A 22,091-nucleotide genomic window follows, 5' to 3' on the forward strand; every position below is an offset into this window, starting at 1 on the left:
TAAAAAAATGTTTTTGGCGTTTTTATTACCATACAACTTTTTCTCATCACCATAAAAGTAAAAATGACTTGGAAATGGAAATAACTTGTGGGAATTAAATTTTGTCACATTTTTATAAAAAAGTAATGATATGCTACCTTGCTAATGTCAGATTTGGGTGAGCATTACAAAAAATACACAGTATAAAAATAACTTCTTCTTATTATCCATGCATTCAAAGGAAATATGAGCTAAAATAACAGCCAATTAACAAAATTTAATTTAACAAAAATTTACCCCAATTTCTTCTATTTCAATTCCCTCCATGAAATTGTCCTCCAGCCATGTGCTCTCCTGTTACATGACTGTTGCTGTGGTCACCAAATATACAAACTCCAAAAACCAAACAAGCTTTTATCCACAGGAAAATAAAAAAATACTAAATAATAAATAATAAAAAATACTTCTACAAAATATCCAAGTAACCCCAAGGTAGGCTAAAGGTGTTCTTATTGTAAAGAAACAAACAAACAAAAGACATAAAATACTAATATATCTTTCAAATATGATACATTTCATTAAACTGGACATTGACATGTCATTTGTCTTTGAAATTAATATTACATCAATATTGAGTAAAGCAGGGTTAAATATCTGAAATCTGACTCAAGGACCAAAGACATATAGCAAAAAACACTCATAGTCAAGTCCACTTTTTATACAAAATACCACCATTACCACCACCACCATTACTACTACTACTACTACTACTACTAATAATAATAATAATAAACCCTTTCTACAGCGCTTTCATAAACCAGAGTTACAAACTGCTTCACAATACAAAACCATACAATATAAGAAAACAAGGTAAAACAACATAATTCACATAAAATGCAATTAAAAGGTAATACACACACTTCCATATATACATACAGTATATATATATACACACATACATACTTACACACGTGTACTAAGGTACATGCACATACACTCCTGCAAACAACTACAAATGATTTTTTTTTTTTACAGTTCTTAAAGACAAACAAAAATCACGATAGTGAAGGCATTACTCATATGCAGTTGATCTTTTATTTTTACTCACTCTCCTTTTCATGTATCTAATCTGAAATTAAAAAATCTCCTGTACAACAATATCCTGGCTAAAACGGGCAGCAGCACATCTGAACACGACAAGCTATCGCTGCATATAAATGTAGAAATGTATGATTTCAGTGTGCCTCTCTGCCAGCAGATGCCGCTTAATTACCTCCAATAATTCATCAGCGCTTCCACTTCCTGCCCAACAGTTCAGTTCAGGAAGAAGAAATAATGGCGACGCTTCTGGGGTCCGAGTCCCCCTGTATTGGAGGAAAACGGAGACATTGCAGCAGCAATATCGTCACGAAGATCACAGCTAGTAAAATCACTGGTCAGAGTTTCAGCCGAGGGACGCAGGTAAGAGAAACAATGCATGTTTGGACAGTAAAGACACCCGAAAGTTGGTCGACTGAGACCAGGGACTTGCGCCTGGAATCCAGCCTGAAATGAAGACGTTGTCCTGGAGACTTGACTGGAGATGTGGTCGCCCTTGTGACAGCTTTGGCTTTACAGCTAGCTACACCATTACTGGGTGTTTTTTAAAAAGTAAACCTTAAACTTTGGTGGCATTAAGTTTAAGATGATAAAATCTGCCGACAAAGTAACATTAGCACTACAGCAAGTGTAAGAAGCAGCTCCGCTCCAAGTGGGTCTTTTGTTGTTAGCCTCACGTTAGCTTAGCATTGTATGTCAGACTAACTACTATCTATAGATGCTTTAAATTGAAGCTTTGACTGGCTGTTGTTAATGTTATCGAGCATAAATGTGTCAGTGTTACTAAAAGCTCGTAGAACAACATCGGAAACGCTCAAATCACGTTATCAACGGCTGTAAGGTTTGCTAATGTTAGCAAACGGGGTAACGTCAGCTAGCTAGCTAAGCCAGCTGAACAGCTCAGGTGATTACGTAACGACACACAAACCACAATAACTATCGTTTCCATAAATGGCGAGGCCACAACAGCTGTTTGCACAAGTTAACGTTAGCGAGGTTATTTTCATTCCCAAGCGAGCAAGCATTTATACGATATTTGTAACTTTGGAGCAGATACTGTTCGTTTAGTTTGACTAGTTTGACGGGTCTGTCTGCAGAGGAAAGTGTCTCCTGTTGTGACACTTTGTCGCATTCAGTCACTGTAACTTTATTTTCACTTTGTTCCTCACACATTCGTGACTTTAGCCATTTAAATTACATTGCTGATGAAACCATTGACCATTGTGCAGTCAGCGTCGTGCCTTTTACCTTGCTTGCTGACTTGCAGTTTTCAAGGTAGTGTGTCTCAGTGGTAAAGTGAAATGTTAGTATGATGCAGGGTCAGTATACTCTTTGGTATTTGAAGTTTACTTTCAGCAATAAAAAGAAATTTTAAAAAATAGTTATTTGAATTAATTTCAAATTTCAATACATAAAAACAACCAATTTTTAGTTTTTGGGTCAAAAATGGAATATAGATATATATATATATTATTCTCTAATCCATCTTTTGTGTACATACTATTCTATTACTTAATTATTATTATGTGTACATACCTTATTTCCTCTATGTACATACTTATTTTATTACTTATTTATTGTTATTTGTTATTGTTATTTTCTTTGTTACATTTCACTTTTCTTTTTTCATGCTGCTGTAACATTTGGAATTTCCCCCAATGGGGGATCAATAAAGGAATATTCTATTCTATTCTATTCTAGATGGAAATAGATTGCCACTTAATTTGGTTTTTCTCCCATAAAAAGGGTATGGTATGCACCTTTTTGGGAGGGCAATTTTTATTTTTCTCCTATCCAAAAAAATCAAATAAAAAAGCGACTTTTGGTGCAGAATCCCCTGACACACTTTGCTGAGAAACCCCTGACTTCCCTATACTCCTGCAACATATGCACAGGTATTTCTGTAGATGATAGACTCTATTTTGATGAGTCTAAAATTAAGGTTTTTTTAATGTACAGTTATTTCATCAATCACTCTTTTATTTAACCTGTGATTATTGTATTGTTTGTAAAACCTGAAAAGTAAAAAAAAAAAAAAGACAATGTTAAAAAAAGATTATGGTTCAGTCATTACAGTGGTAGTTAAGACAGTTAGTTAAGTCCTTACTCTTCATTTCTCTCGCTAACTATACAAATTTGATTTTGGCGCTCATGCATCGAAACCATGTTTTTTTTCCCAGAACAGCCTCTGGTTTCAGAGAACAAACATTGGATTTTGAAAGTCAAATAACTTATTAGTTTGATGTTTTTTCATTTCTGTTTCTGAAAGGAAAATTCAAACACCAAAAAGTACACTGGGCATGTAGACATACTAAATATCTGAAAAAAAACCCCAAAAAACAAAACCCCAAATCAAATAAGTTAAGTCGGTGCTTTTTGTTGTATGATACAATTTTCCAGGGAGTTGGTCATCATTAGCATAACAGAAGCTGCTGTTAATAAGTCAAAAACATTCCCCAAGAAGGGAAATTATTTTGTCATTTTTGCAACACAGATTGTTGCATAAAAAGGGAACCATTTTTGACACAAAGTCTATCTGCATTATGCAATATGAATTACTTATGTGCGTAATGAAACTGATTAATGAACAGTTTAGCAGTTCATCAAGTGAAAGTTCTAAACCACTGATTCGCAAAATAGTGTTCACTGCGGTGCAGTGATTCACAGTATCCATTTTTCACTTTTAAAATGGACTGTTACTAGATCGATAAAATTTTTGTTTGGTTTTGGGGCAGATCGCCTCTGATGCCTTAGCTTTATGGTGTCTGCATGTAATTAATAAATATCTTGAATGAGAACTTAAAAGATAGTTACATTGAGAAAGTTATTAGTTTCATGTTTTGGTCAAAATAATTTCCAGGGCTTTTAAAAGGCACTGAAGTTCCAGTTTGGTGGGAATGGCAAAATAATTATTCAGCTTGTTTGCTATTTTCACATGATGAGCTGCATAGAGAAACAGTCCCCATATTTCAGAAAGTAAGGAGTAAATGCACAGAGTCAACAGAACTCAGCTTTGTAATATTGTGTTTTCTACGAAGAAAATGGGAATTATGTTTTTTATGCATATCTCTACAGTCACACTGTTATCACAGCCTTTTGCTTTTAAAACTGTTTCAACAGAGAGGATTGCTGTCACAACCAGACAGAAAATGTGTGAATTCATTAAATATTTCAGAGTCAATAAGTCCACCAGGTAAAAATAGAAAATACCTGCTTCTGTGACCTTTTCAAAAACCGCAATTGAGAATTCCCCCACCAGTTCATTTTTGAATTAGAAAAACAAAACAAAAACTCAGCACAGCACAGTAGGGGTGGGTGATATGTCACTAATATAATAATTAAATAAATATCTTCTGTGTATTTTTGCAGATATTGATATTATTGATGATATTACAAAATAATTTAAAACGCTTTTATTATTATTATTATTCTTATTCTTATTATTATTATTATTATTATTATTATTATTAATTTATCAATTAATTTCAAGAACAAATAAATAAAAAAATCAACAGGCAATTTCTTTCTCTTTAAAAAAAAAATGATGAAATTGATGATGTGCTCTTATTTATTACTTATAAGTATGCTTTTATTTTGTTTTTTTCTGTTTTAATGCTAATCATTACATACATTGTAGCACTTTGAGATTTGTTTTGATTCTAAAGTGCTTTATAAATACAATCTTTTATTATTATGATTCAGTTGTTTTCATCCCGATGAGCCGATATCTGATTAACGAGCGATAAGTTGTCAAAATAGTGTTAGAAATCTGTAGGTGGTTATAAAAGATTCATGGCTGTAGTGGTGGACGCTAAAAATGCCACTGACTCCACACTACTGTCGTCGTTCCTGTTTTTGGAATAAATCCTCCACCGTGGAGAAATTTTACAAACAGCCATGCTTGCTGAGATGTGTAACTGTATGACGTCATTATGTCAACAAGTCAAAATTCTGCCATTATCACAATATGATTTTTTGTTATCATAATAAGTATGATACAGGTATTATTGTGAACTATATGATTTGGCACACCCCTGCAGCACACACATGCTCACTAGGCGTCGACAGATCATTCGCCTAGCCGTTTGTTGGGGCCAATATTTGGCATTTTGCCGATTATCTGTGTCGGCATTTTATTTTAATGATCGCAGATTAAAATTAATTAAAAAGTGCAAACAAAGTGTCATCATGGGAGGAACTTTTACTTTGCTCTCTACCCACAGAGCTATTTTTATTTCTTTATTTTTTATTTAAATTTTCACTTGACTTTATTAAGAAAAGATTGCTGGGAACTTGCTGTATATGATGTTGAACGTTTCAGTTTTGATTAAACATTTGCTAAATGCCATTTAAACAAAGTTTTGTGTCAGTGTTTGTTATATTCCAAATTCTAAATATTGGAAAAATATCAAGATATTCATTTTTATTCTAAATGCATATAATTTATCAGTCCCATCAACTACTAATAATCGGTATCGGTATTGGCCCTGAAAAAACAATATTGATTTACCCTTAATGCTTACGTCACTGTCCTGGCATTCAGTGTGCTGTAAAGTCAGCATTAAGATTCTGCTGCATTTTACAGCCTTTCTCCACAATACATTTGCATCCACTGACTGTGAGCCAGGACAGGGTTCTCTTGTCCTACAGTCTAAGTTATTACAGGAATAAAATCCAAATCTGCTGAAGTTGCTTTTAGTGTCTGCTTTGCTTGTTGCTGTAGTCTGCTATGTAAGATTTAGCTTAATCCTAATCTCATTTAAAAGAAGACTCACAACCTTCCTTTACTCTCGGACCTTTTGTTTGTGTTAAAAGTTTTACACTTGTTTTCCAGTAGGGACACTTACCTGAGACTGGTTTTACCACATATGCATACATTTTATTGACTGCATTACCTTTTAAGTCCCTCAATGCTTCCCTCCTCATGAAACATTTTATTAAGGCCAACATATTGTACATTTTTCTCAAGATTGCAGCTTAGCTTTCACTTGTACAAAAAAAAAGACATCTTACAATCCCTCTGACCCCCAAGTAAGCATACTTTTTTCACTGTGTACTGTATATTACACCATTTAAGTTTACCTCTGTTCATGTGTCTTAGCTCCCAGGAGGCCTGCTCCAGGAGAGAGATAAACGGGCTAAGTGGCATGGCATCCCTACTCTGTTGCAGAGGCTCTATGAGAGCAGTCATCCCAACAGTGACCTCTCCCATGCCCACAGCTTTCTTAAGGTAGCCACACAGCACTAATCCATCCAGCAATGAGGCTGTGGTATTACTGGTTTCTGCTGCTTGTTGCTGAATGTTTTTAATTGAAGCCCGAGTGATGTTAATCACATGTGGACAATGGTTTTTGTCAGGTATTATCATCGCAGCTCTCCATGGAGGCCATGTCTTTTGTCACGGAGGACAGGAAGACCGCTCAGGAATCCACCTTCCCCAACACATACACCTTTGACCTCTTTGGTGGAGTCGATGTAAGTTTGACATTTCTGGTGCTTGATGCTATGTGATTATTAAACTCTGAGACACTGAAGCTTGTCACCTCTGGAGAATCAGTTGTCATGTGTAGCACAACTAATACGGAGACACAGAAGAAGTAAAAACTGAATTTTCTCACAGCACTGAATACTAGTTTTTCTTTTTCCATGAAGCTGCTTGTGGAGATCTTGATGAGACCCACATTAACTATGCAGAAGAAAAAACCCAATAGTAAGTAGTGACATTAGTTATGTGAATATGTCTGCTTTTATTGGGAAGTCAACACATTTTTACACAATAATTGATTTTAATTTCATGATTTTTTTCTGGTATTTAAACATCTGTGTTTCTGTTATGCAGTGAATGATGACCTGGTCAAGGACTGCCTTAGTGTTCTCTACAACTGTTGTATATGTGTAAGTATCATATTACATTTGGTACATCCCAGAGAAATGTCAGAGTTGCATCATACCATGCTCAAATTTAGCAAACGTATATGACTTGAAGTGTTTTCCTTGAAGATGGTTTGTGCTGTTATACTCTGTCAAAACAGGATCCTTTTTACACAGACAGGAAGGGGCATGATTTAATTAAAGTGCAAATTTTCTTCTTCAATTTCTAGACGGAGGGCGTCACAAAAAGCCTGGCAGCAAGGGATGACTTTGTTCTGTTTCTCTTCACCCTGATGACAAACAAGAAGACCTTTCTACAGACTGCTACCCTAATTGAAGATATTCTTGGAGTGAAAAAGGTCAGAGTTTAACTCGTATTGACTCCACAGCATGTAGCCATTATTTATGGACACTCAGAGTAAATAAACAGACTTGTTCAGTCATTTTGTGATTTATGCAGTTACACATTTTTTCAAGCCAGCAAACTTCTCAAAAATATAGTTTTATGTGTCCCTGTTTTTAAAACATGAGTCACATTTAATTAACGGTAATTTTTGGAGTGGGTGCCCTATGTGTGGAGGCTGCGTCCTCACTTCAGTGGCTGTGGGTTCGATTCCAACCTCAGCCCTTTGCTGCGTGTCCTTTCTCTGTCCCCCTTTCACAAATAAGCTGTCCTATCAAATAAAGGCAAAAAGCTGACAAAAGGTAATTTTTCTGTGAAAATAACATCCTGAGTAAGTCTTTTTGCTGTTAAAAAAAGTGTATTGTTATCTGCTGGCTCTGTTGTCCATGTACAGACACCTCTAAAGCCAGAACGATTGTGCCTGGCAGAGCTGCTAAAATCCAAATGTCGCAGCCATGCCTTTAGAGAAAATCAAGCAGAGCAGAGCGTGATTCTAAAATTGATAGTCTTCAGTATTTCAAAACACATATCGTTATCTTGGCTGGACTCTGTATAGTGAATATTTTGTAATTTGGCAGATTAGAGTCAGAATTAGAAAGCCACAGTTTTCACCAGGGGATCAATGAAGTATTTCTGATTCGAATTCTGATTGTAGCCTGCGCATCTCCTCGGATATTACAATGACTCTATTATCTGTACATCAAAGCTTTGTGTAAACTGCATATATTGGGTTTCTGTTTTCTCCCTCATACTTCTGCTGAAAACAACGAGGAGCAGTTTTACAAAAGTGTATCCTCTTTTTTTCACTAAATATGACAGATGAATTAATATTTTTATTTGAGCGAAAGTATTTCTATTTCTAGTGCAAACCGCGCCCCAGCATTATATCAAAAGTAGGAGAATATCAGTAAAAATGTTTTGGGTGTGTAATGCACAACAAATCTGCATTGTTTGAGATGGATTTACAATTTTAAATATTTGAATTTATTTTAAATAGAGACGTGTGACATTGCTTCTGCATCATCACAGCAGAAGTCTTTATGGAATATGTTTTTTTGGTTATGGGTGGAACTAGCAAAGACATTTCTTTTTGTTGCAATGGAGAATTATGTGTATAAAAATGTGCAGGTCCTCCTCTGTTTTAAAGAACCCTGTTACAGCTTTGCAGTGTCTGTTCTGTCCCTGTGCGGACTACCAGTATGTGAAGGCATGAATTGTGTTACAGGCCAAAGGAAGACATGCTTTTTGCCTGTGGTAACCTGTATTGAGAATTTGTCATTATATTAGATCACATTTGGCCAAAACATCAAAAGGAATTTAGTCTGCCAAAGAATATTACCCACTACAATAAAGGACACAATTTCACCTTCATCTATTATGATGATTTTTGTTTGGTGCTAGTTTTTTTTAAATGAAAATTCAAAATTATATTACAGTATGTATTTTTTATGGTTATTTCTTTCTCAAATGAAATGTGGAATTACAGTTACAATTTTAGCAGGTCCTGTCTTGTCTACTTTCAATTTTGGTAACAGTTCATATATTTCCTTTTTTCTAGGAGATGATCCAGTTAGAGGGCATCCCCAACCTATCGGGTCTGGTCCAAAGCTTTGACCAACAACAGCTAGCCAACTTCTGTCGCATCCTTTCCGTCACCATCTCAGAACCTGATGTAGGAAACGACGACAAGCACACCCTGCTGGCCAAAAACGCACAGCAGAAACGCAATGCTAGCCCCTCTCGTGCAGAGGTCAACCAGGGTAGGTTGTCTTCAGACTACAGAGTGCTGACACCACATTGTAATGTATTTTATGTCATTGCATAAGAATGCATCAGTAAATTGTGAACTATGAACTAATACTATTTCTCCAATAGTAACCCTGCTGAACATCCCTGGCTTCATTGAGCGACTGTGTAAGCTGGCCACCAGAAAGGTGTCAGAGGCCACAGGAGCTAACTTCCTGCAGGAGCTGGAGGACTGGTACACATGGCTGGACAATGCTCTGGTCCTGGACGCCCTCATGCAGATGGCTACTGAGGAGGCTGAACAAAGTACAGGTGAGACAACAGTCAGTTGAGCTGCTGATTCCTCACTCTGCTTAAACCCTATAAACTTTTATGTTGCTCAGTGCCTTTTTAATAACGTTTAGTCATACAAATACAGTTTATTACAAATATCATTGGAAAAGAAAATTACAATATGTGCCCCCCAACCACCCAATGTTCTGCTTCAAAAGAGCCTCATCCCCACTGTACCATAGAAAATTGCAAGTTCATATAAACAAATTCAATGTGACATGGAAAGAATAGCTAGATAGATGGATGTTTATTTAAAACAACAACAACAAAAACAAACAACAGGGATCAATATTACAAGGCTGCAGTGTCAGTATCAAGTCTGTTTTTCTCATGTCTGTTTCTCTCATGTTAAAAAAGATTGCCATACCGCATAAAATCTCTGGGCGCACCCTCTTGTAGAATAGCAAATTTTCTCCAAAGTCAGATGGTTTATAAGGTCTTTAATCCAAAGCTCAAAGGTAGGAGGAAATTCCTCCTTCCATCTAAGCAGTATAACTTTGATCAAGATATTTTTCACCCTCGTCTCCAGAGTCGTCGGATGAGAGTTCCCTCGCCACCAGTCCTCTGAGACATCGCCTGCCTCAGTCCATGAAGATTGTCCATGAGATCATGTATAAAGTGGAGGTGCTTTATGTGCTGTGTGTCCTTCTTATGGGCCGACAGAGGAACCAGGTACTTAACAGAAGCGATTGTTGGGGCTACACAGTTAAAGGAACTGTTCACCCAAAGTAAAAAATACATATTTTTCCTCTCACCTGCAGTGCTATTCATCAGTCTTAGATTGTTTTGGTGTGAGTTGCCGAGTCTTGGGGGTAGCCTTCTCTCCACTATAATACAACTAGATGGCAGTTGGCTTGTTGTGCTTGAAGTGCCAAAAAAATAAATTTGAAAATGCAACAGCAATGTTTCTCTTCAGAAATCAAATCCAGTTATTTAAGATAATCCACATACCTTGCAGATAGCAGTTTTATGGAGGAACTTTTTTTCTTTTCTTTTTTACCAATCTACACCTGCAAATTGTATAACAGTACAGAAGGAAGTGAAGGAGTTTTTCTCTTGGTTGCTGCAAGTAGAAAAAACTCTCACCCTCCCAGGGTGAGTGCTATGTTCAGAATTCTTAAAAGCAACTCAATAAGCAGTAAATAACTGAATGTCCACACAAAATTTAGAATTTTGTATTCAAATCTTTTAGCGAATCTTTTCAAGCAAGCAATGAGCAGTTACAGAGCTCTGGATCAGAAATACCTCTCCCTAGCCGGTAACATCAGCGAGTCAGCCTGCATTCTGACAACCTGTCTTTCCCTGATCCAGTATTTTATACTATTTACAATGAGGAAATGTGAATGAAGGTAGAATCATCTTCTGGTTGGTTCCCCTCATCATCTGGCTCCCCATTCAGCGTGGCATTTTCTCTGGATTGGTCAACTTCGAGGACAGTCCCTTTTTAGGAGTTGTTTTTTCCTTTTCTGCATGATCTGTTGAACTCAGTCACAGAGACCAGACACCCACACTGTTTTTTTTGTCTCATATACACATTAAATATTTCCTCATTTTTGTCTCTGTTTACAGGTGACCTTAACATGACCCTCCTAAATGACCTATACAGTAGCATTTCAATTCCTCTAACGGTAGTTTCAGCATTCTTACTTCAGTATTCTTGCAGTTGCATAACAATTTTAACCTTGCTTGGACAGATCCTTAAGGGCTCATGTCACATGAAACTTGTTCCCTATCCTAGCATTATAATCACACTTTAGCTGGAATCATTGTTCAGTTACAGAGATTTAGGTTACATACTTACATACTCCAACAGAAGTGTGCATCTACTCATGGACGAGAGCTTTGTGACTGTGACAGTGTGAGATGTAAGCATCATTGGCGTTCTCCTCGATTGAGTTATAGTACTAGGTGAGGTAGCAGTAAATGCGGATCTCCTTCTGCACAACGATACGTAAAGCAGGTGTAGTTTAGTAGAAAGAAAATAGCTGCTGCATTAAGCATGAATGAAACTCAGAATAAGGTCTGTGAATTATCTTGAGTAACTTGCTGTGACTTTTTCAAATGTATTTTTTTGGTGTTTGAGCAAAACAAGGGGTACCATCTAGTTCAATTATTTTAGAGAGAAGGCAGACGTCTCTACGGCCGTTATCTCCAAACCTCGGCAAATCGCACATAAACAATGTGAATTTGAAGATAGCGCTACAGGTGAGAGGAAGAGTATGTATTTTTATTTTCTGGGTAACTGTCCATTTAAACAGCACACATCTCTTCACTCCTTGAGATTGAGTTATTGTGTCTTTGTTCAGGTCCACAAGATGCTGGCTGAGTTCCGTCTCATCCCGGGGCTCAATAACCTGTTTGACAAGCTGATCTGGAGGAAATACACTGCCTCAAATCATGTGGTCCATGGACAGAATGAGAACTGCGACTGTAGTCCTGTATGAACGTTTAAAAGTCTCCTTGGGAAATGGCACTGGGTAAATAAAGGAAATGTTTCAAGTTTGCCTTTAACACTATTTATTCTCCTTGTGCAGGAAATATCCTTCAAAATCCAGTTTTTGCGGCTACTTCAGAGTTTCAGTGATCACCATGAGTAAGTGACCCTTAATTGAATTACCTCGGGGCTGAATTCTCCCTTTAAGGTATGTTTGTTGTTTTAAAATGTCTAACTTGTCTTTCAGGAACAAATACCTACTGCTGAACAGCCAGGAGCTGAATGAACTTAGTGCCATATCCATGAAGGCTAACATCCCTGAGGTAGAAGCACTGGTCAACACAGACAGAAGCTTAGTGTGCGATGGGAAGAAGGGCCTCCTCACACGCCTCCTCACGGTCATGAAGAGGGAACCTCCAGACTCGTCATTCAGGTCAGCATCACGTAGGCTAAAGATTAAGATGCAGGAGATAAAGATGATGATGGATTCGCAAGTGTCAGTCTTGTTGAGAGAGTCTCCACCAGGCAGCACCAGGCGCTCTGCTATTGATTAAAGGATTTTTCAAGATTTGTTCTGCTTCAGTTACTTTTGCTTTCTATAGCTTTGCTGAAGCTTTCTGTTGCGTTTGTAGATTCTGGCAAGCAAGAGCAGTGGAAAGTTTTCTCAGAGGAGCCACCTCTTATGCAGACCAAATGTTCCTCTTGAAGAGGGGACTACTAGAGGTAAAACTAAGAGCACAGATGCTTTCATCATCCATTAAGGCGGTCAGTCAGCATTGCTCAGAGCTGTCACTGATGAATGGGTTCTCATTGTTGACGTATGTCCTCGACAGCACATCCTGTTTTGCATCATAGACAGTGGCTGCACATCTCGAGATGTCCTACAGAGCTACTTTGATCTGCTCGGAGAGCTCATGAAGTTCAACATTGATGCCTTCAAAAGATTCAACAAATATGTCAACACTCCAGAGAAGGTACAGTATATGCTGAGCTGACAAAATTTAAATTTGACATCCATTTCTTAGCTTGTGTGGTGGATTTAATTGTTTGAAATCTCTTGTAGTTTCAGACCTTCCTGACGCAGATCAACAGTTCCCTGGTGGACTCCAACATGCTGGTGCGCTGCATCGTCCTTTCATTGGACCGCTTTGAGAGCCAGACCGAAGATGTCAAAGGTAACATGGGATGGAAAGTTCTCACATGAAGATTAGTTTATCAGAGAACAGGTAAAAGAGAAGTTAAAGAAAGTATTTCTTTAATTTGGATTGATTGTTGATTTTTGAAAAGTTAGATGTAGGCGTTGTGCATGCACTTGTTCCTGTTTTGAAAAATGTAAAATATGGGGAAATAAAAATAAAAATCACGAAAAAAAGTCATCAAGGAGTGACAGGGTATATTATAAAACATTTCTCCATAAAAATCTGAAAACACTATTTAGATGTATAAAGACATGCAGTTTATAAAACGGACATACATCACACTACATACTTTTTTACTTTCTGCCAACTCTACAGGACATTACTTTCGCCTCTGACCTTAGTGATCACAGTGCTCTTTCTTCCTTAAAGATAGGATCAGGATTGTTTTTAAAACAATTCATAGACTCATTAAAGTTATCCATCTCAGTCATCACTTATGACTACTAGAAGTGTGTGTGGTGGTGTATTTTTCTACATTCTGCTGGTATTTTCCTATTTTCTGTGTTTTGGACATTTAGGGACAGGTGAGGTTTGGATTTTATATAAAGGTAACAAACGGTTGCCAGACTAAAAGCAGCATGCGTCAAAGATACACTGTACCGGGGCGCCCAGTAGCTCAGTTGGTAGAGCTGGCGTCACATGTACACAGGCTTAGTCCTCGCCACGGCCGTGGCTTTGATTCCGGCCTCGGCCCTTTGCTTCGTGTCATCCGCTCGCTCTTCCCCTTTTACACTTCTACTTTCCTGTCCATTAAAGGCTAAAAGTCCCAAAAAATAATCTTTGAAAAAGAAAAATATACACAATACCAAAACCTCCCACAAACATAGCGAGGCAAAATGCCAAACAAGATTGAATCTGGGGCTGGTTAATATTTTTACTTTTGCTGATGAACATCTTTAAAACTAGTAACAGACAATCCTGCATACTATACTGTTTAAAGGCACTGATGTGATCATCAGAATGTTTAAAACACAATATACAAAAAAGAACACTAAATACTACCAAAAACATGTACAAAACTAAAAGTGAAGTCACTGAAAAGTGAAGTAACAAACTTAGGATGAAAGAGCAGTGTGTCCACTGAGGTTGTTGACAGAAAGTAAACAGACGTTGAGCTCGTGAAACAGATTTATATGTCACTTCATTGTGTTTATAGAGAATAGTGTTTTCAGATCATTTTCTGTTCGATGGTCACGCTGAAAAACCAAAACAATAGAAAAATACTCACCTTTTTTGAAGATCACATATAGATGGAGGTGCTTTTGCTATAGTTTTTTTCTGTATTTCCCTCAGTGGTGGAGGTACTCTCTGAATGCTGTCTGCTGTCCTACATGGCCAGAGTTGAGAACAGGCTTTCCTTCCTCTTCAGACTGATCAACATCATCAACGTACAGACTCTCACACAGGTCTTGTTTCATTTTCACTTTCTTTTCAGATAAACTCTCTGTTCAAGAATAAGAAATTATTGGACAGATTTAACAAAATAAATTCCAGACTATGTTAGTGTAAACTTAAAGTAACGTCAACTATCTGCATCCATCCATCCTATTTCTCCTGCAGGAGAATGTGAGCTGTTTAAACACCAGTTTGGTGATCTTGATGCTGGCCAGAAGAAAGGCTAAACTGCCCTTCTACCTCAATGCCCTGCGAGAGAAGGAGTACGCTGAGAAGTACCCAGGCTGCCTGCTCAACAACTTCCACAACCTACTGCGCTTCTGGCAGCGCCACTACCTCAATAAGGACAAAGACAGCACCTGTCTGGAGAATGTGAGTAGCTCTCAGTATTTCCTCAACACAGTTGAAGCATCGCTAAATATCTTCATTTCAAGAAAGTCTACACAAGCAGCAAATCAGCAGCACGATGTGCGAGTCCTCTCAATGTCTACTGTTTGCAGTCAGTTACTTGTCTGTCAAACATACAAAACATTCTCACAGGGAAATCACATAAGCGAATGCTGGGAAAAACAATGGCCTTAAGTGTGCTGCGTCACAGTCATGTGCGTTATGGAAACACATCTGGTACTTCTTGCTTAGACCTTCAAGTTCATTTAAGTGAGGTGGAGAAATCCCAAGAAACAGGAGTTTTAAAAAGCAGCTGAGTTGTATTCTGTATAGACAAGACATGCATTTTAGGAAAGGTGTGGAGTGTTAGAAGTAGGACTACCTTCCCACAGCAGGAAATATTTCAAGAATCCAGGAAATGTCCTTATTTTCCATTATAGAAAAGTGGTTGATCCTTATGATTCCTGAAGACAAATTCAAATTCCCTTCTCACTACTAAACAGAAACTCACAAGTATCTTCGAAGAGGTCCATTCTTCAAAATGTAATGTGTGAAAGAGAGTAGAAATTTAAAAAAAACTCTCAATGACATTTTCCTTATCTACTGGGCATCCTCAGCTGAATACTCATGTGCATCTACAAAATGGCTGCACACAGAAAGCCTAAAAATAAGACATGAAAGACAAGAAGACTTATAAAATGTGATGAAAAAACATGTCATGTAAAGTCAACCAACTGTTTGTGATATGAAAGTGTTCGCTTATAGTCACATCACACCAAATCTGCTGTCCCCCTCAGCTGACTTTGTTCATTTTAACATTTTTCTCTTCATTTTTTTGGTTTTACTGCTCACAACTTTAGTTTTATTGCCCTCACTGCTCTCATCAGTTTTGTTTCCAGCTGCAGCAGCAGATGTTTTCAGTGTGAAAGCTCTGCTAGATCCCCTGTATGTTACTGGCCCTTCACCAAACCGCAGACACATCAAGTTAGTGAACATTGTGGAGCATTTAGCAGCTAAAGATCAAGATATTTTTCTCCAGAGCTGGGTAGGGCCAAAACATTCATTAGTGTGGACAGGAAACCAACTCCAAATTTATACTAATGTTGCTCTGCTGTCTGCTCTGGATGTGTAATAAGCCAACTGTTTGCAAATGAGTTAGCCATATCATCTTTGTAAGGTGATGTCATTTTTGTGTATTTGCTGGTTCTGCTGCCCCCAAGTGGATGAAAGATACAAGTCATGGCTGCTGCAACATGAACAATGTTTAATATTTTCACAATCCACAATCATGTGGGACATGTAAGCACAGTTTTTTTAACACTTTATAGAGATTTCTCAAACGATTAGGTAGGACATCAACATAAGCTATAATTTGAAGGAGGGTTGGAGGGAAAAGAAAAAAAACAGGTCGCAAAACAAAATGGAGAACAAACAGACAGACAAACAAAAACACACATCTTTGTGTATTTAAGTACTCACAGGATAGACCATCTGTAGAGGTATGAGTTCATACTTTCAGGCAAGGCAGACTACTTGCACGTAAGTATCACAAATCACAAATGGCCTCAAAGGGCTTTACGGCATTCACCATTTCTCTGTCCTTGGTCCCTCACAGCGCCTAAAGAAAAACTCCCAAACGAAACCATTAATAGTGAAAAAAACAGTAGAAACCTCAGGGAAATCTCATAGTAAAGCTAGAGACTGAGAAAGAGGAAGAGGGAGAGACTGTGAGAGAGGTACAGATGAAGAGCAACAATAAAAATAACAATAAAATAACATAATATATAACAATAGTAATAGATATGAATATTAATAAATGTAGTTTATGATAGTATGTATACAGCATGCATATATGATGTATATGGTAATAATATCCATATATGTGTCATACTAGTGGAGGTGTATGGAAAAAGTATGCCATGTCATACTATTAATTTTTTCAACATACTATACTCTGAGTTTAAAAAATAAATCGGTAGAAATGTCAAAAAAAGCTACACCATAGTATGCTGGGAAAGCTGTTAAAGTCATAGTATGGCAAAAAAAATCCATTATATTTTGTGAAAAAAAGGTTTAAAAAAAAAGTCTTAGCATATTATGTCAGAACAAATGTAGTATGTAGTATGTCCAAAAAAAGTCTTAGCATAGAGTTTTGAAAATAAAGTCATATTATATTATATAAAAAAAAATCATACTGTAGTATGACCAAAAAAAATGCAAAAAAGTCAGTATAGAATGGTGAAAAATCGTAGTAAAGGTAACAGTATTGTATGATTAAAAAGTGGTAGTATAGTATGACGTAAAAAGTCACAGTATAATATGTCAAAAAACTGACCCTGATTAAAAAGTCAGAGTATAGAATGTCAAAAGAAATATAAACAAAGTAATAGTGTAGTCATAGTGTAGTATGTCGAAAAAACTGTCCAAAATATCATATTATAGTCTGTTGAAAAAACTTAAAAAGTCATAGTATAATATATAGAAAAAAGCCAAAGTATAGTGCAACGAAACAAAAGTCATAGCATAGTGTGTCGGAAAACCTGTTTAAAAAGTCTCCGTATAGTATGTCCAAAAAATCTCATAGTATATTGAATAAACTGTTAAAGAAATCATAGTATATGTCAAAAAAGCCATAGTATAGTATGTCAGAAAAACTGCTAAAAAGTCATGGTATAGTATGTCGAAACAAGTTATATCATAGTATGTAAAAAAAAAAAAAAAAAAAGTGCTAAAGAATTGACAGTGTAGTATATCAAAAAACTGTTGAAAGTCATTGTATAGTATGACAAAAACAGTCATAGTATGAGGTAGTATGACGAGTCGTATAGTGTGTTGAAAAAAAAACTGTTAAAAATGTCATAGTGTAGTATGTTGAAGTACAGCATGAAGTAATAGTCACAATGTAAAATGTCAAAAAAACCCTTATAAGTCATAGTATGGTGTGTTGAAAACAGTTATACTATAGTATGTGGGAAAATGGTTTAAAAGTTATAGTATGTGATGTCAAAAAATACTGTGATGAAAAAAAGTCATAGTATAGAATGTCATCCAAAATAGCCCCAAAAAGTCATAGTACAGTGTGTCGTCGATTAATAGCCCAAAAAATGAATTTTATTTTTTGCTGAACAAAATGGCATAAAGTAGTCAGAATATAGTATGTTGTCCAAAATAGCGCAACAAATGTCATAGATTAGTGTCATCCAAACAAGGCCAAAGAAAGTCATAGTAAGGTATGGCGACCAAAACAGTATAAAAAAGTCATACTTTAGTATGTTGTCTGAAACAGCTTAAAAAAGTCATAGTTTATAATGTTTTCCAAAATGGCATAAAAGTCAAACTAAACTTTGTTGTCCAACACAGCATAGAAACATCATAGTATAGTGTGTCCATCAGAGTAGCACAAAAAATGTCATAGTATGGTATGTCTACCAAAATATTAAAAAAGTCATAGTAAACTTTATAATTGAAAATAGCCCAGAAAAGTCATAGATTAGCATGTTGTCCAAAATAGCCCAAAAAAGTCATTGTATGGTAAACTGACCAAAAAAACAGACATACGATTATATGTCATCCAAACTATCATAAAAAGTCATACTAGTATGTCATCCAAAATATTATAAAAAAGTCATTCTTTGTCATCCACAAGAGCACAAAAAGTCATATTATTCTGTATAATCCAAAATAGCATAAAAAGGTCATAGTGTATCAAAATATCATAGTATAGTATGTTTGCAAAATTGCAGAAAAAAATCAAAATATAGTATTTCATCCTAGAATAGCATAAAATGTCATACTATAGTCTGTATGTATGTAGCCGATGTAGCATAAAAAAGTCATATTATAGCATGTCATTCAAAATAGCAACAAAAGTCATACTAAGTATGTCGTCCAAAATTGCATAAAAATGTCATGGTATAGTGTGTTGTCCAAAAAAAGCCTTTCTTAGGTATGTTGTCCACAATAGTCAGAGACAAAGACAAAGACAGCCTCCTGTCAGTGAGCAGGGATATTAAAATGATCTGGAATTGAGTGTAAAAGCAATGGAAATTGTTTCCAACCAGAAAAGGGGAAACGCAAGGTTTTGATCACTTTGAGCCAATAAAAGCAGTAAAATTCACTTGACAGCTAAAAGCAGCTACTAACCATTACCTCATGCTGTTGTTAGCGAGGCTGCAAAACGATTGCTGCTGATCTAAGTTCTCTCTGGTTTGCGTCCTCTTAGAGCTCCTGTATCCCCTTCAGCTACTGGAAGGAGACGGTGTCGGTGCTGCTGGGCTCGGACAGGACTTCTCTGTGTGCCATAGCGAGCTACATTGACGAGCCCTTCATGGATCTGGACAGAGACCTGCTGGAAGATTGACCTCCAGTGTGTGCACTGGGTGTGCTGGGGGTGGGACAGGGCAAAGGATCACAGGGAGCATGGACACCTGAAGCTGGTGATGACTCTTTGGAGCTAAGCCGTCCAGGCGCTTTTGTGACTGCGTTCTGGATGTAAGACTCCTCCGTTTGCTGTCTGTCACACTGAGGCCGTCGTCACAGATGTAATGGGATGTGAATTTGCCTGGCTGTCATCTTCTCTCTAAGTCCTCTTCTTCAAAGTAAGAGAGGGGCCGTGTTCGCCCACCCCGGTGCGCCCACATCGTTCAACAGACAATTTAAGGGACCTTGTGAAATGACACCTGCATTGGTTGTTTGCTTTAGGTGAAATTCAAATAGAGCCTTTTATATAACCTATACAAAATTCTATGAAAAAATATGTATGATTCAACAAAGTATATGTTAGAAAAAAACGATTCTTTTCACGCGGACTTGGTTTGGGATATGGCCACATGGTAAATCATTGTGCAGGTCAGTGGTGCATCACAGGGCTGCCAGGAGTCAGCGGCCTCACTCTCCCACTACCTAAATACTCTCTGCTGACTCCGCTCCACTGCCTGACCTGTAGGGAATTTTTTGCAGGGGTCTTCTAAACGGACAGCATTTTGATTTAACCCGTCTGTGGGTCTACTTTATTAGGTGGCGATTGTTGATTGGTGCTTTCTGGCCCTACTCGACACATTTAGGTAGCTTGTGGGCTGGCTGTTTCAAAAATCACATGGGGCTCCTCTCACCGAAAACCATCTGCTCTCTTCGTGGCTTCAGAAGCTTCACCCAGGGACTTGTTTTCCTTATTTTTTTGTTGATTTACTTTTGACTTGTTGAAAAACAACAGCTTTTAGCTCTGGATAAGACTGTAGAATAAAACATTGCACAGATTAAATTGTTTTATTGTTTATTATATTTTAACACATTTGTTGATTAAAAGCATTTTTCATTTTGTAACAGAATTTGTATCCATGTCATGAGAGATGCTTTGGGAAGAGAAAATAAACTATGCAGGCGCTAGTGTTATTAAGATACCACTCTCATTGTTCCAGTAGAAGTTGAATTAGCCTTCTGCCAAACATCATCAGCATCAGATTGAAGGTTTTTGTCAAAATCCCAGACTCCATGCTGACACTGACAATCTCTCTGTGTGACAGCTCTTTTTGCAAGGCACCACTTGATCTTTACTCTGGAGAAAGATGATGCTGATGATGTGTCCACGGCCTGAGTGTGCAGCTGAAGGTGCGGAGCTAAACAGATATTCGTCTGATATTACTCAACCCCAAGATAAGTACAAAAAGATGAGCTACCTCATATTTTACCCTTACACAGATCAAACCACTCCCAATGACAAGTGTACAGTTTTACTCCCAGCATGTCATGGCTCATAATACATGTTCATGTGAATGTATAAGGGCATTTCTACAGTTGGCCCCTGATGCCATGAGTTACTAGTGCTATGCCGCCTTTTGGGATGCAAACACAGACGTCCTTTACACTTTAAAAGCCTTTTATTTGCTTTAAAGCTAATTAACCAGAAATGTGTTTTTGTTCTAGTTTTCATTCAGCATGTCTTAAATTTCTCAATGGGTGTTGCACATACTCTGAATTAGTTCATCTTGTGCTTTGCAGTGACGTTAACACACTTTACAAGTGCTTCTCGCTTAGAAATTCTCAGTTTCTTTGCCGGATGGATGCTCGAGATAATAGCTATGATAGTGTGATTTGACACAGGGTACTTCTGCAGTGGTATCACATTCTTAGTACTAAGCGTGTGTTATCATTGACCCAAATCTCCTCTCATCACTCCAGTCATCCATCACGGAAGTCAATCAGGCTATCGGTTTAAAAACATGAATGTTGTGAGCGCTCTATACACAATCTGACTTCTGTAGCTTTGTGACTCTTTTTAGAGCGAGTGATCCCTCTGTATGATGCACAAGAGAACTGGTTCTCAACACTTAATGCTGTATGTGGTGTGATGCTCCTAGTAGGCCTTAGATTTCAGTCCTTAGTTTGTATAGAAAATGGTGAAATGTTATCCCATTGGCCAAGAACATGCTGCACAGTGTTAAACATAACACTATTTGGTTTTTATTTTAGATCCCTTTTGACTTTTATTAGCTGGAGATTTATGTGATGTTTGGCATGATGAGGATATTATTAGATATATTTTGCATCCACTCTTAAATTCACATTTAAGACTTAGACCATGTGGTGCTTTTTTTTAATCAAATGATTGTCTCACTTCACCATGATAGACAGCAACTACACTTTGAACAGCCTTTAAGAGATGCTGACAGTGGATCATATTCATGGTGTAAAATTTAAATCCATTTAAGATAACAGCCCATGATTTTTTTCATTTGTTGGCATTAAATAATGCATAAAATTTCACACGATTGTGTTTAAAAATTCACCTCGGCACACTTCAGTCTTAATATCTTTAACCTTCTTTGACCATCGAAAAGAAACTAAATTCATGTTTTAGTTTCACATTCTACTATAACGACTTGTGTAACTTTCAATCACATGTTCCTCCTCTAATGCTGGTATGAACTTAATTTTCCTTATTTAACAGCTGTTTGTCAAATTAATAATATAATAAATCTTTCTTTAGACCTTCTTTGTGGGATTCCTATCTTTATCACACAAACAAACAAAAACAAAGCAGTCGTATTTAAAGTATGTATTTGAAGTCTTTATTTGGGTGGGTCCTCACAGTCAGGCCCAGCTGTTGCAGCTGGCTGGCTGTGATATGTTTGTCCGCAGCGTTCAGCCTCACGTTACTCAGCATGCTGAAATACACAGGACAGGGATGTTTATTAGCAACCATATACACAGTGTCATAGAGTTACTCATGACTGCACTACAGACCACA

At 37.1% G+C, this 22,091-nt stretch overlaps 2 protein-coding genes across 2 annotated transcripts in view; one reads left to right on the plus strand and one right to left on the minus strand.

Annotated features, from left to right (window-relative positions):
• Window positions 1–1,297: 1,297 nt before the first annotated feature.
• On the plus strand, window positions 1,298–21,836 carry trpc4apa (transient receptor potential cation channel, subfamily C, member 4 associated protein a). Its single transcript, XM_042503330.1, has 18 exons — window positions 1,298–1,440; window positions 6,179–6,307; window positions 6,436–6,552; window positions 6,730–6,787; window positions 6,917–6,972; window positions 7,179–7,307; window positions 8,910–9,111; window positions 9,227–9,409; window positions 9,960–10,102; window positions 11,737–11,868; window positions 11,965–12,023; window positions 12,112–12,297; window positions 12,497–12,587; window positions 12,698–12,838; window positions 12,928–13,039; window positions 14,357–14,469; window positions 14,624–14,830; window positions 19,068–21,836. Exons 1-18 carry the CDS (start codon window positions 1,315–1,317, stop codon window positions 19,203–19,205), a joined length of 2,322 nt encoding a protein of 773 aa, XP_042359264.1. The 5' UTR covers window positions 1,298–1,314; the 3' UTR covers window positions 19,206–21,836.
• Window positions 19,732–22,091, minus strand: part of myh7ba (myosin, heavy chain 7B, cardiac muscle, beta a) — a 52,176-nt gene continuing 49,816 nt past the window's right edge. Inside the window, exon 45 of the mRNA XM_042503341.1 lies at window positions 19,732–22,008. Within this exon, the coding sequence (XP_042359275.1) occupies window positions 21,997–22,008 (12 nt within the window). The 3' untranslated portion in view covers window positions 19,732–21,996. The remainder of the gene's footprint in view (window positions 22,009–22,091) is intronic.

This window comes from Plectropomus leopardus, chromosome 2 (genome assembly GCF_008729295.1).
Source record: "Plectropomus leopardus isolate mb chromosome 2, YSFRI_Pleo_2.0, whole genome shotgun sequence".
Classification (NCBI taxonomy): Eukaryota; Metazoa; Chordata; class Actinopteri; order Perciformes; family Serranidae; genus Plectropomus; species Plectropomus leopardus.